Raw genomic sequence first — 13,852 nt, 5'->3', positions numbered from 1 at the left:
CCGTGTTGGTTGCCCCTAAGCATGCAGTCCCCTGCTGGCCTCTCCTGGATGTGTGCCAGCATAATTTTCTCAAACAGCTTGCCTAGGATCGAGGTAAGACTAACTGGCCAATAGTTTCCTGTCCTTAATCTGAGAAGCTAGTCCTAATTCCATCTCTGCCTTGGCCTTCCTAACTGCCCCCCTACATCCCCGAGCAACTGCAGAATAGTCATCCCTGGAGATGACCCCGTCTTTCCATTGGGTTTGCGCCTCCTTTTTAGCAAGGAGACATTCCCGGATGCTTTTGGTGAGCCATGGAGGCTTGTGTGCTCTCCTGCTCCCTTTGATCCTCATCGGGATTACCTTCCTTTGGGCTTGGAGGATCACCTCCTTAAGGAGCGACCACTCTCCTTGGACATCTGGCTCCCCTCCCCTCTGGGACCTCAGCACATCCCCAACTATCCTCCTTAGCTCATTGAAGTTTGCCCTCCTGAAATCAACAGCATTTCAACCCATGGTGACCTCACAACCCAGCTCAATATGTATGCGTACTCCAGAAACACCCCCATCCCCCCATCACAAATGGAACCATATGCTAATTAATTCCCACGCATGACTGGAAGTGGGTGTTCTTGTCACAAGTTCTGGGATGTTCCAAAAATGTATATGCAGATGAGGCGGAGGGTAATCTGGTCTGGCTTCATCTCATGGAGGGTGGAGCCACACAAATCATACGTGCCAGGCTGAGAGAGGGGCCAACATGAGAACTGAGAATCCTACAGGAGGAATTAGAGAAGTTGCTAAAACAAACAGCACATGAGGAAAAGGAGAGACTAGATTGCAGAGAACACAGGATGAATCAACAGATTGTTTAGGAGGACAGTGAAAGACATCTTCTTAACTTGAGTGCCATGGATGGGAGAAGGAGAAACATGGAGTAAATACTTGCCATCCAAACTCAAAGGAGTGCAAAAGGAACTGCAGACAGTGAAGGGAGTGGAAGGGAAAAGGACAACGGGACAGAAAGAAGTGTTGGAGGAGGCACGATCTTACTAGGAAGAACTATACAAAGGTAGAGGGATGGATGAAGCAAAAGCCCAGTCATTTGTGGATGAAACTGTATGAAGAATAGACAAAGAAGGAAGAGTGGAGATGGAGAAAGAAATCACCCAGAGGGAGGTGTATGAAGCAAAGAGAAAGTTGGAGAAAGAAAATACCAGGCTGAGATGGATTACCAAGTAAATTTTATGAGAAATTTTGGGGGTGTATAGGCAAGGACCTGGTAGATTTACCTAATAGAATCTGGGAGCAGAGCGAAATAGATGAGAGATTTGCTGAAAGAGTCATAGTTCTTATTTTTAAAAAGGAGAGAAACAAAAACTAGAGAATTGGCAACCAATTATGCTGCTAAACACAGATTATGTGCTTTTTGCGAAAGCATTAGCCCAAAAAATGAGAGGCAACTTAACAACTGATCCATAAGGACTAGAGCTATGTCACACCAGGACAAAGGATCTCCGATGCATTATGGTTAATAAGGGACATGCTGGTAGAAGTGCAAGAGAGAGAGAAAAACTGTGGTTATGAATATAGATTTGGAAAAAGCATGACTCAGTAGAGCATGGGTTCATGCTCACAATCCTGAGAAGAATGGACCACAGTCATCCCAAATAGGACGATGTAGGCAATACAGCTACTGTATGGGAAGGTCAAAAGCCAGATATTGATAACTGGTTCCTTGAGCTGGGACTTTGAGATACAATCTGGAGTAAGGCAAGGCTGCCCATTATCAGTGGGACTTTTCGTATGAGTCAGAGCTGTTGGCCCAGAAAATAAGAAGAGACAAGCTGATCACTGGGGTGAAAATCCCTGGCAGGGAAAAAATTAAGTGCATGCTATACATGGGCAACATCATGGTAATAGGGCAAGATAAACTGTTAATTGATAGGGTACTGAAACATGCAATGGACTATGGTGAAGCAGCAGGGGCAAAAATTAACAAAAAGAAGAGCATGCTAATGGTAACAAGGATTTGGAAAGAGCTGGAAGAGTGTGGTCTGCAGCTACAAACAGACAGAAGGAAGATCCTAGGTGTACAGATGGACACGAAAGGGAAAGATGATGAGGCCTGGTAAAAGACAATCACCAGGGTACAGCAAATAACAGGTCTCTGGAAACAGAGGAAGCTGTCTAAACAAGGCAAAGTGGAACTGATAAAGACAATATTATTATCAGTGATCCTTTATGTAGGAATTGTGTTTTCCCCCAACATGGAGACAAGAACAAAGGACACAAAGAGAACTGTGCACCTCTTTCTGAGGCAGCAAAAGGAAGTGGGTGGCAAGGCGAGAGATACAAGGGAATACAAGGAGAATAGGGAATGCTGAGCAGAGGTGTTTGTTTGCATAAAATTTAAAATCGGCAGAATGTGGATGATGGAGGTAAAGGGAAAATGGAAGTCTTTTGCCAGTACTTAACTGGAAAAGTATTGAGGACATGGGAAGAGGGAATGAGGAATGGAAAAAGCCTTGGGCTTGGACCCCCTGCCCAAGCCACTACACAAGAGTGGAGAAATTCATGGTACATGGTACAATGTGTGTTGGTACAATGTGCTGTTAGAAGGGAGCCTGAAGAAATGGGAAAACAGTAAAAGTCTCTAAAGGAATAAAAGACGGAAACAGAATAACGGAAGTGGGGAACCTGACTGAGAAATAGTCAACCAAAGGAAGAGGATGTGGGAAGCACAGGTGAAGTGAGAACATGTAGAAATTGTGTGGATGGTGGCACAGAATGTATTACCAGTAAGGGAGAGGTTAGGCAGATGGGGATTGCACAGATCAGAAAAATGTCCAAGGGAAAACTGTGAGAACAGAGTCAACTTACCACTTGTTTTGGGAGTGTGATTATTCAGAGAAGGTGTGGAAGAGGGTGGGGAGGTTTGTGAGAAGAACCCAATGGACTAATGTATTAACATACGAGATGGCAATGTATAGACTGGACCAAAGAGAGCAAATGAGCCAGCAAATAAGACTGTTGATAATGTGTGAGAGAGTGGCCATCTGGAAGACATGGACCCTGTTGGTGTGCGAGGGACAATTCTTTACACCACGAGAATGCATGCAGCTACCCATGCATGAACTGTGAATGTGTATTGAAAGAGATGAAGAGGAGCTGGGAGCAACAAATGGAGATTAAAAGACTGGTGAATGCTATTCCAGGAAGATTCTGGGTGGAGGTTGGGGGAGCCGGGGGAATAACAGAATGGTTTGAGAGAAAACTGATTAAAACTTGACAGGTAATGCTATTTGAAGAGATGTGGGTAGTAAGGGAAGCTTGTTGGGCAGTTATATGTGAGCCAGTAAAGAAATGCTAATATGGTATTAAATAAAAGGCAACACTGTTCAGTTAAAATGGATAAGTCAGGGGAGAAGGGATGTATCTCACTGAGATTATATGTAAATAAGAGGCAAAATAATGCCAACGGATAAGAAGTGCGCAGATGGAAGAAATGGTAGATGTCAAAGGATATAAAAGATGAGATTCTATGTTAATTTGGGAAAATCTTTTATGAACATTAATGAAAACTTATGTGTTTTTAATGGGGTGAGGGAGGGATTTTGATAAAATAAGACAAAAAGGTTCTTATCAGCATATTTGTGAGCCATGTGTTTTATAGTCATGATCAGCGTCAGCTACATTTAATCAACTTTATAGCTGATTTCCATTGCTGAGCACAAGGTTTTTTTGGGCAGCAGTTTAATGATAAACAATGTGTATTTAGTGAGATTTTCTTGTATGACATTATAAGATGAAGGGGCTTTTCCCCCCACCCTAGTTGTGGGGGGAAAAACCCTCATCTTGTATTCAAGTAAATACAGTACTAGTTAGACAACTTGTGTGTTCCAGTCTGGTGAGTCTTAAGTTTCTATTTTCTTGTGACTATGCTCTCAGATTGTCCTATAACATTCTATAACTGTAACTTGTGATTAGCTACAGAGAGAAATATCTCAAATCAGTGGGTGCATTCATTTATCTACAGTCTTTGTAAAGAGAGTAACACAATACTGTGAGTTATTACAATGGGTAGAGAGGACTTTTATTTTCAGTCACCCTTCATTAATACCACACAATTAGGTAGCAACAGCTGAAAAATCTTGAAATAATTTAAACAGAAGGCACAAAAGAACAAATCAAACAATGCAACTACAAGACCATAAGAGAGAGAAAAATAACCCCAGTATTTCAAGGAAAGGAATCCATTCAGAATAAACTTCCATCACCAGACGTTCTGATTAAAAGCGACAGCTTATTGGAACAAAACAAACAACACATTTTAAGCTAACTCATGCTTTCATGACAAAGAAAAGGAAACAAGGTAAAAATGCTATTTTTGCCCAGGTTTTTGAATGTTATGTCATTTGTCAAATGAAATACTTGAAATTCAGCACATCTGTCAATATGATTCCTAAAGCCTATACTAAGATGTACTTTACGAAAGTTTGCATTATAAACAAAGTATGTAGTTCAACAAAGTTTTTGGAGAGGAGGAAATTTGTACTCATATCAGCCAGTTCCTTGTCTGCTTCAAAAAACAAATTTTCTCTATACAATAATATACTGTATGAGACATTCTTCTGTATCCAGATAGTATGAAAGCAAACAAACATCATATACTACCACAAAGAATGAAACTACTTCCTCTATAATAGCTTTTTACATTTTTTTTGCAAAAGAGAGTAACTTTATTTTTTAAACAAAGCTACTAGAATCAGTGACATGCCATGATATGCCCCAATACTGTAATTGCTAAGTTTGAAAATGAAGTTCATGCTTCACAATTGAAACATTTAGCGATTGTGAAATACATTCTTGATAATTAGTATCATGACAATACAGAGGTCATTTGTAAAAACAGGTCAGAACCTGAAATGAGTTTCTACATGAAACTTTTTTTTCAAGTATGCAGAACATTAACAACATAGAGGTTTTGCTCCAGGTCAGCACAAAGGTTTGTAAGCTTTCACAAAAGAATGCTCAGCCTGCATAAATCATGAACAAACTGAAACCTGTCAAGTTATAGTTTTGCTTTAAAAATACTAAACATAATCACGAATATAAAATACTATTGTTACTGATAATTCAATAGCAGGTGCTTACCAAAATGATTTCTCAAATACAAGACAGATTGCTTCAGCATCTTATATGAAGGCATTTGGGCATTTATCAGCAGGTGACAGAAAATGGATAAAATTTTGCAGTGACAACCAAATAGAAAAAGCCTCTCCTTTGGCCTCCCATTAGTAACATACACTTTCATAAGCACAGCTATCTTATTTTTATATGCTTCTCTAATTTACAGGTTTGAGTCACTGTAATGTTTCCACGCAGGAATAAGGAGAGTTACTGACAACCACAATATAAACTGTAAAAATGGTTCTAGTAAAAATGTTCATCAAAATTTTCTAACATAGCAAAACATTCATTTGGAAAGTAAATGTAAGTCTTCAAGCTGTTCCGTCAAAGGAGACCCCTAAATATTTGCTCTTGCCAGCATTGTGACTTTAATTATTTCCATATTACTTTTCATTATAGGATACAAACTTTGAAATATATTAAATCATTTTCTAACAAAGAGTCCAATTATTGCACTTTATAAAAATTCCAGCAATATCAGGCTTTTGTCCTACTTTTCTAAGCACTAATGCCCTACAAGAAAAACCGTGGGACCAAACATTTTCTTAGGAGTAACAAAGGTCCTTGAATAACCGGTTTGGAAATCATAGAATAAATGAAAAGGTTTACAAAATTAGTAAAGGTGTTCCTCTTGGAACAGATTTTGATTCACAGCAGCAGAGAGAAAGATCTGCAAGTGCATTAGTGACATAAACCTTCCCTCTGTGAACAGTGTGTACAAAGCTTACTTAACATTTCAATCTGGAAAAATAGAAAGAGAAACCAAAAATACAAGAGTTCTCTTGCTGACCCTGCCAGAATATTACCCATCTGGGAAGGCTTAATAACAAAAATGTGTGTGAGGGGGAGGGCTCTTTAACAATTAACACAAACTTGGTAGAAAGGTCGGTTTCAGGATGAAAGAAAGATGCAAACAGTGAGGCTGAATCTTGTAAAAAATAAATGTAGCAGTTTTGGCCCTGCTTATTACCAGCTATGTCAGTAGGAAAAAACAAAACAAACAAACAAACAAACAAAAAACTAGAGTTTTTACCAGCCATCTAGAAAAATAAGCTGTATGAACCAAAACAATTTTGCAAATCTATATGAGGCTTCCAGGCCAGCAAATAACTGTCAAAGTGACTTTGTTCCTCTGCTCCTTCAGCATGGGAACTAGTGCAGAATGGCTCATACCCACTGTTGATAGTCCATTTACAGCAACAATCATGTCCCCACATCTAAAAACAAACAAACAAACAACAGAAAACCTATTAGTGAGTATTGGTATACAACAGCTTTCACACAGCAACAAATAGGAAAGGCAATGTCATACTTAGGGCCTTGGGTTTCCACTGGATTTTAGTTCTTTCAGCAGATCTTAAAGGAATTCAGTTTCTTTGTATCTGTATGTTTTAACCAGAACTATGTGGCAAACTTCTAGAGGGTAGGTGAGATGAAGGAGTATGAAAGCAGAAAGGAAAGGGAGTACAGGAAAAGGAATTTAAAAAAATGAAGAACACCTCAGTACCATTTCCTGTGTTGTCAGAGAGGCTAGTTTGGTTCTAGTGATACTCATAGTAGGGGGGCAAGGGATAGGGAATTGTCCATAACACAGAATCAGGGGGGTACCCAGTAGTATAATAAACTTAAAACAGGTATGCAAACAAGACATTTGAGGGGCACTGCTTTAGGTTAAATCTGACATTCTTGTGACAGGAGCCCAGGGAATTCACGAACCCCTGGATTTAAATCCCTGATAATTCCAACACTAGCTTTAAGTCTTTGTCTACAGGATAATACCAAGAATGATGTAAGAAGGCAGCCAGAATGAGAAAGATCATTTAATAAAGTCACTGAGAGACAATAAGAATACATAAACACACATTTTTTATAATAACAGATGCATGCTTAAGTGGGTCAGAATTTGTATTCATTATAGGTATGCAAGAAAAACTCTTCATTAAGGATGCCAACACCTTCCAGCACAAGACCACACTTTCAGAGGCTTGCAGTTTTCCGAAACTTTACCACTAGGCTGACATTTCCTACACTAAGTGTCTGCCTCAGGCTGAAATAGTTTGGCTGTTTCCAAGAATGGCTTTCACGATTAAAAAAAAAGTTTTCCATGTGTCCTGCCACATGTTACATATATTATAATTATTGTGCTATAAAAATGCCCATGCAGCTATAAAGAGAGCCAACCAGCTACAATGTTATTGCTTGAAAATATGTAACAACTTAATAGCTGGTTTCTATCCAGCTTTAATTTGAATGTGTGGCAGGGCTCCAAGTTAAAAACAATTCTTATAGCTGTTCCCTTGAGAAGCATTAGCGACTTCTTGCTTTCAAGTGGACACTTAAAATATGACACTGAAGGTTGTTTTTTTCTTTCCTGAAAAATTTTGCTCATATTTGGTCAGTTTTTGAACATCTGATAAACTTTATTTTTTGATGCCAAGTAGAGACTTGTTAGAGTTTGGCAGCTAAATTTTCTCTAGATTTTTTTTTCCTGAACTGAGCAGTCTGCATCATTGCACAGCTTATCCATCACTGGACTGATTCTCTGCAGCCCAATAGCATGTTCCAGGGCACAGCCTAAGTAGGATTCTCTCTCGAACGGATTCTTCCAACTGCAGCTGGCCTCAGACTCTGTTATCAAGCTTTCATGTGGCTCATCTTATGAACTAGGGAAATTTCAAATCTTGCATCTAGAGATGGATGCTGAATTAGGCACACAAAAAAAAACAACATCCAAATGCCAGAGTCGGGGATCCAATTAAAGCGCTGTATGTAAGAACTGGGCATTGAATGTTGACAGCTCTGTGAGCATGTTCATAAAGGCTTTTTGTCAACTGATTTTAGAAAGCCTTTACAAAAAGGCAAGCAAAATACTCATGTTACAGATGGAGAAAAGAGACTTCTCTCACTTTTTCTACAGAAGGTAGGTCAAATCAGCACCACAAACTGAGTGCTGAAGGCCTTTCCAAACAAAGGTGGGTGGAGCAAGAAGTGCTAGACCTGGATCCTCCCTTGAGCTGTGACTGATACCACTTCCTACTAGCTAAAACACTTCCCTGCACAGAAGTCACTACAGATGTCACACATGACGGAGCTGGCCAGCCCCCAAGAAACACCTGGACAATAGCCAGTGTCATACAGATTATTAATGTAATTAATCACTTCATAAAATAGCTTTATCAGTTTGCATAGCTGTTGACAACATCATTCTAAAAACTGTATTAGGGCTTACTTTAATCTTCCATCAAAGTATGCAGGAGTTCCAAGAACAATGGTTTTAATGAAGAAAGGCTGGTTTGTGTGGCTCTCCTCATATCCACCGACGATACTAAAGCCCCAGCTCCCTAGATTGCTTCTCCTCAGCACTACGTCATGGCAGCTATGCAGGCAGCTATGGGAGGGAAGTGCAGTGTGTAGGGGGAAAGCATACAAAACACATAAGTAGGTTTATACTGTGTACAACATCACATCATTGCAACAGTCATAAAAGAAGGAGAAAGACAGTAATTAATACTGTGCTTCCTGACCAAGTCACCTGGAAATTTTCAGTAACTTCAACTATTGTGTGGTTAGCTTTGCCACAATTCTGAAGGCAAGCCCTGCTCCTGCTGCCCCCCACCCCAATCTCCCAAATAATGTATTGCTGGAGCTACTGCTTAAATATCAGTTAGCTTGGGAAACTGACACTTCTAAAATGTCATTGTGGGGTTTCATTTTTGTTCTTGATCTCTAAGAGGTTCCCTATCTCATGGGCTTAGTTTGCAAGACTAGATTGATTTGGAAGAGCTTAAAAATTAAGTTAGGCTTTAAAAATTTGCTTGTTTTCTTTTCCATCTGTTACTGGTATATCATCACCAGAAATACTCGCTACAATCAGTTGACAATTTTACTGATGATGCATAATATAAAAAAATCCAGATCATGTCCCAATATCTGTGAGAACTAGATACGTCCAGGAGTGACAATATGTTTTGGTCAGTGTGAAGAAGTACTAACAAAATGAGGATGCTGGAGTGGAGAAAACAAGCCGGGAGAGCGGCGACTCAGAAGCAGCTGCTCCAGGTATAAAAGAGCCCAGGGGCGGGAACAGAGAGAAGATTGTGGATTTGGGGTGATTCTGGAGGTTGGTTCAGCATGTCAGAGAGGGCTGGACAAAGGAAGGGAGCTGGGTGGCTCTGGAGGACGAGAGTGAACTTTAATAGGATTTGCTCTGAAGAAAAATAGAAGTGGGAGAAGAGGAGAAGCTGTGAGAAACAGAGGTGGGGGTAGATGCTCTGGAAACAAAAAGAGAAAGAAAGAAAGGAAAACAACAAACATTTTGGGAGACCTTGGCTTTGATTTTGATTTTGTTGAAGTTATTGACTGCTCCTTGGGAGTGCTTGAGGATAAAATGAGGAGGAACACTTGAGTACTTACAAAAATAAAGGAGAAGTAGAAATGAAAGTGAAAATTTCGGGACAATTTAAGACACAGCTTTGAAAGTTAGTTTGATTAAGCTGTATATCAATAAAGAAGAGAATGCCCCGAAGGTGTTTATGAAATATTAAAAAAAACTTTTTAACCAAAAAATAGAATAGTCTTGTGATAGCTGTGCATGTGAAGGAACACAAAGGACAATAAAGAGAATCATTTGACTACAGCAGACTGTAGTTTGAGTATTAACCTAAATCTGTGAGTTAGGTAAGAAAGACAGTGGAAAGGTGGGGCCACTGATAAAAATGGTCAGAGATTGCCAGTAGCCTACTGTGGCAAATAATACCTCCCGACTAATAACATCAAAATCCATCAAGACGTGGCAGGCGAGAGTCAGAATCGACGTAGGAGGTGATAGCCAAGGCAATCAGAGAAACCATCAGTGAAACAAAGGCCTATGACTCAAATTCATACAGAGAAGAGCTGTTTGGTAAAAAAGAGCCTGCACCACTCTGTTAAAGTCGTTTTGTGCACACAGGAATGCTGAATTAAAGAACTTTTTTCTTCTCCCAGAAGATCCTTTTTCAATTCAGAAAAACTAGAAAATTGTGTCAGGGCTTCTGTAAAGTATTCATGCACTGTAGTATACAGACATAATTAAGAAGCAACCAGTAGATGTTCACTGCCAGCTCAGTGAAGCGGAGGCATTTAACAGACTAGAAAGCAGTTTTACAGGGCTTTTATTCCTCAAATGCAACTTTTTTCCTGTAAAATAGTATTTATCAAACATAATATACAGCAAGGCCTAAAGAATACGACTGAGGGTTTAATTCTTAAAGAGCTTCTTACCAAGAAAAGTTCTTGTAATTGTACGTAACTCTATTAACTTCAGGTTTCATCCTACTATCATTACATTCTATTCTCACTGTGCCAACATCTGCAAACGTTGGGGCTGATCTTGGAAATGCTTCTTTTAAAAGGTAATGAATGCAGTGTGACTGAAGGTTACACAAGTGTGTATGGCAATAGGAACGGATGATAATAAGGGCTACCAAAATGTGGTCCACAATTTGCACATACAGTTACCAGACCATGAAGAATAACATGACAGAATAACATCATATGGCAACAGCCATGCTGGAAGTTTTGAAAAGTAAGAGGCTCTGCTGAGAGTTGGAACTGGGACATGAGGAGATCACCAGTTTTTCCTATTTTTTAGCTTGCAAAGTGAATCCTTTTTCTATACAATCCTTATAAATTGAATGTTGCTGCAATTGTTAACTACACAGTGAAGCACGTGCTATAATTAACATGGTCTTCGCTTTCGAGCTTTAAGTAGCCTTATCACTTTCATTTAATTGAAGTGCAGTAGCAGAAAACATTAAAATAAATGAAAATATTGCTATTCAGTCTGAACTTGTATATAAAAAAGCAAAATGTAAGTTGCATTAGCCCCTAAGAAGATGGCACACATATTTTTCAGGTAAACTACACTGTTAGAAGAGTGACATAGCACAAATTCATCATTATTACAACAGCAACAAAGCCAGCAGGTGCAAGATGCATTTAAATGCATCATTCAGTCATTAGTACCTTGGAAGGCCCAGCCACATGACCCAGGATGGTGACCAACTAGCATCATATTCGTTTTCACTGATTGTGCTCGGCTGTTCTTCATTAGCCTGGGATTGTTCTTCAGCAATCTGGACCTCTAACGTTTTGAGTGAGACAACTGAAGAGGCAGCACTGGCTTTCAGCATGGCTACTGCCTCACTGTGACTGAGATTGGTCAGATCAATGCCGTTAATATTCAGCAGGACATCACCTGTTTAAAGGCACAAACAAGAGCATAAGTCATGTGGACTTTCAGAGTCATCCTCCTGTGAAAAGACATAGCCAGTACTCAAAGCATTCTCATCCATCACCAGTTCATTCAAACAGATTATCTTCTAAGCCTCAGACAGACTGAACCAATAATTCTCAGAGGGATCATTGCAGCTTTCTAACGTGGAAGCCTCATAACTACCGTTTAAACATCAACATTGTAAAACAGTGGAAGCCAATCTTTCTGGCAGCTGTGCCACAAGGTTAGACCTGCACCCTCCTAGGCCTGCTCCAATTCCTGTCTCCTGCTCAATCTATTGTTTTGCTCTCTACTCCCTGCCCTGTGCTCTCTAGCTGATTCCTTGCTCCGCCTTCTGATCCCTGCTCTATCTACTGCTATATTCCCTGCTTGCTCCCCAAACTGTGTGTAAAATGCACAGAAGCTACCTGTGCTACTTGTGATCCACACTTCTCCACTGCATGCTCTAGAAAAAAGACCCTAATGCCACTGCAGCACTGCTCTCCACAGCACATCCTCCAGGGCTTGGTTCAAGTCCATGTGCCTGACCACTGAATTTTTCCCATCACTTCCCCTGGGTGACTTTGGTCACCACAAAGGATTTTATTCCCATTTTTTCCATAATAAAAAGTGTTCCTTTTCTTCCCTCAACCCAACTGTTCATATATCACACATGGGGAGAGACAGCTCCTCAAATGCTGGGCTCAGCCTATGGAAAAAAAAAGTCAAACACCAAAACAGGATATGTGCGCTAAAACAAAGTGCAAGATCAGATCCTCCACTTATAACCCATGATTTCCTGATTTCATCAAGCTACCCTACCCATTTTTGTCTAAACATCCATTTCCTAACCTGGGGGAAGCGTGGTAGTATATACTTCATTCCAGTTTGTGAGATCTAAGAGAATCATCTGTCAGTGCTTTTAGAAGCTCTGATACCATCTGCATGTAGACAACAAGGTCATCCACAGAAGAACTGAATGATACAGATGCCCCACTTAGAACCAAACCCTACCTCGTTTGATCCGGCCATCTCTTGCAAGACAGCCCTGGGGTTGCACGCTAGTGACGAAGATTGGCAATTCACCACTTTTGCTGCCTCTGCCTCCTGCCACTGTCATCCCAAGGGATTCATGTGGTTCTTTTTTCACGGTAATGTGCTTTTCTTGGCATGTAACACACTGTGAAAGGTCCTACAAGAAGATAACAAAATATCATTAAAATTAATTTTTAAAGAGCAGGGGTGAGGGGTGTAACAGGATCCTAAGGTGCCTATACATGGACATCGAGGCTGCCCCGACACGTTGGAGCAGACTTGATTAACTGAGTCTGCTGAATTGTGGCATTGAGGTGGATGTTGTCTACCTGGACTTCAAGAAGGCCTTTGACATAGTTTCTCACCCCATTCTCATTAAAAAAACTAGGTGACTGCAGCATTGATACCTACAGTCAGTTGGGTGGCAAACTGGCTCAGGGGTCACGCTCAGAGATTGGTGGTGGACAGGTATTTTTGACCTGGAGGGGTGTTTGCAGTGGAGTTCCCCAGGGCTCAGTCCTCGGGCCTGTGCTATTTGATATCTTAAACAGCAACTTGGAGGTGGGTTTGGAAAGCACAATGTCCAAATTTGCTGATGACACAAAGATGTAGGGAGAAGTGGGAACACTTGAGGGGGAAGGGACAGAATCCAACTAGATCTAGACAGGTTACAGAGGTGGACGGATGAGAACAGAATGGAATACAATGCAGACAAGTGCAAGGTGCTACATCTAGGGAGAAGGAACACACCTATAGGATGGAGAACACCCTTCTTGTCCAGATGGTGGCAGAAAGGTATCTTGCATTCATTGCTGAATCCAGGATGAACATGAGCTGCCAATGTGAGGAAGTGGTCAGGAAGGCTAACCACACCTTGTTGTGCATCTACAGATGCACTGCAAGCAGGTTCAAGGAGGTGATCCTTCCACTCTGTGTGGCACTGGTCAGGCCTCAGTTGGAGTAAAGTGTCCAGTTCTGGGCACTGCACTTCAAGAAGGATGTGGCTAGCCTTGACAGGGCCACTTGCATGGTCAGGGCAGCAAACCGGGCCCTATGAAGATAGACTAAAGGATCTGAATCTATTCAGCCTCCACAACAGAAGACTCAGAGGGGATCTCGCAGTTGTCTATAAACTCACCAGGGGGGACCAGCGGAAAATAGGTGAGGCTCTGTCCCCCTGGGCACCACCTGAGATAACAATGAGTAACAGCCAGAAATTGATTGAGAGCAGGTTCAGGTTTGCAATCAGGAGACATTACTTTACGGTTAATTACTTTAGGGCTGCCAAGCTCTGGAATGGGCTCCCAAGGGAGGTGGTGCTCTCCCCTACCTTGGGGGTCTTCAAGGGGAGATCGGATAGATATCTGGCTGGGGTCTTATGATCCCAGCACT

The 13,852-nt window shown here is 40.9% G+C and overlaps 1 protein-coding gene across 2 annotated transcripts in view; it reads right to left on the bottom strand.

The window, feature by feature from the left end:
- Nucleotides 1–4,043: 4,043 nt before the first annotated feature.
- LNX2 (ligand of numb-protein X 2) overlaps nt 4,044–13,852 on the bottom strand; it is a 95,000-nt gene continuing 85,191 nt past the window's right edge. For both annotated transcript variants that reach the window (XM_090028343.1, XM_090028350.1), the window contains 4 exons: nt 12,440–12,617; nt 11,176–11,407; nt 8,402–8,560; nt 4,044–6,389 (listed from right to left, as the gene is read on the bottom strand). In XM_090028343.1, the coding sequence (XP_089884469.1) occupies nt 6,254–6,389; nt 8,402–8,560; nt 11,176–11,407; nt 12,440–12,617 (705 nt within the window). In that variant the 3' untranslated portion in view covers nt 4,044–6,253. The remainder of the gene's footprint in view (nt 6,390–8,401; nt 8,561–11,175; nt 11,408–12,439; nt 12,618–13,852) is intronic.

Source organism: Crocodylus siamensis, chromosome 1, assembly GCF_052110815.1.
Source record: "Crocodylus siamensis isolate JL-2025a chromosome 1, ASM5211081v1, whole genome shotgun sequence".
Taxonomy (NCBI): Eukaryota; Metazoa; Chordata; order Crocodylia; family Crocodylidae; genus Crocodylus; species Crocodylus siamensis.
Note: the sequence above shows the minus strand (reverse complement) of the source record. Positions and strands in the feature narration are given on the sequence as shown.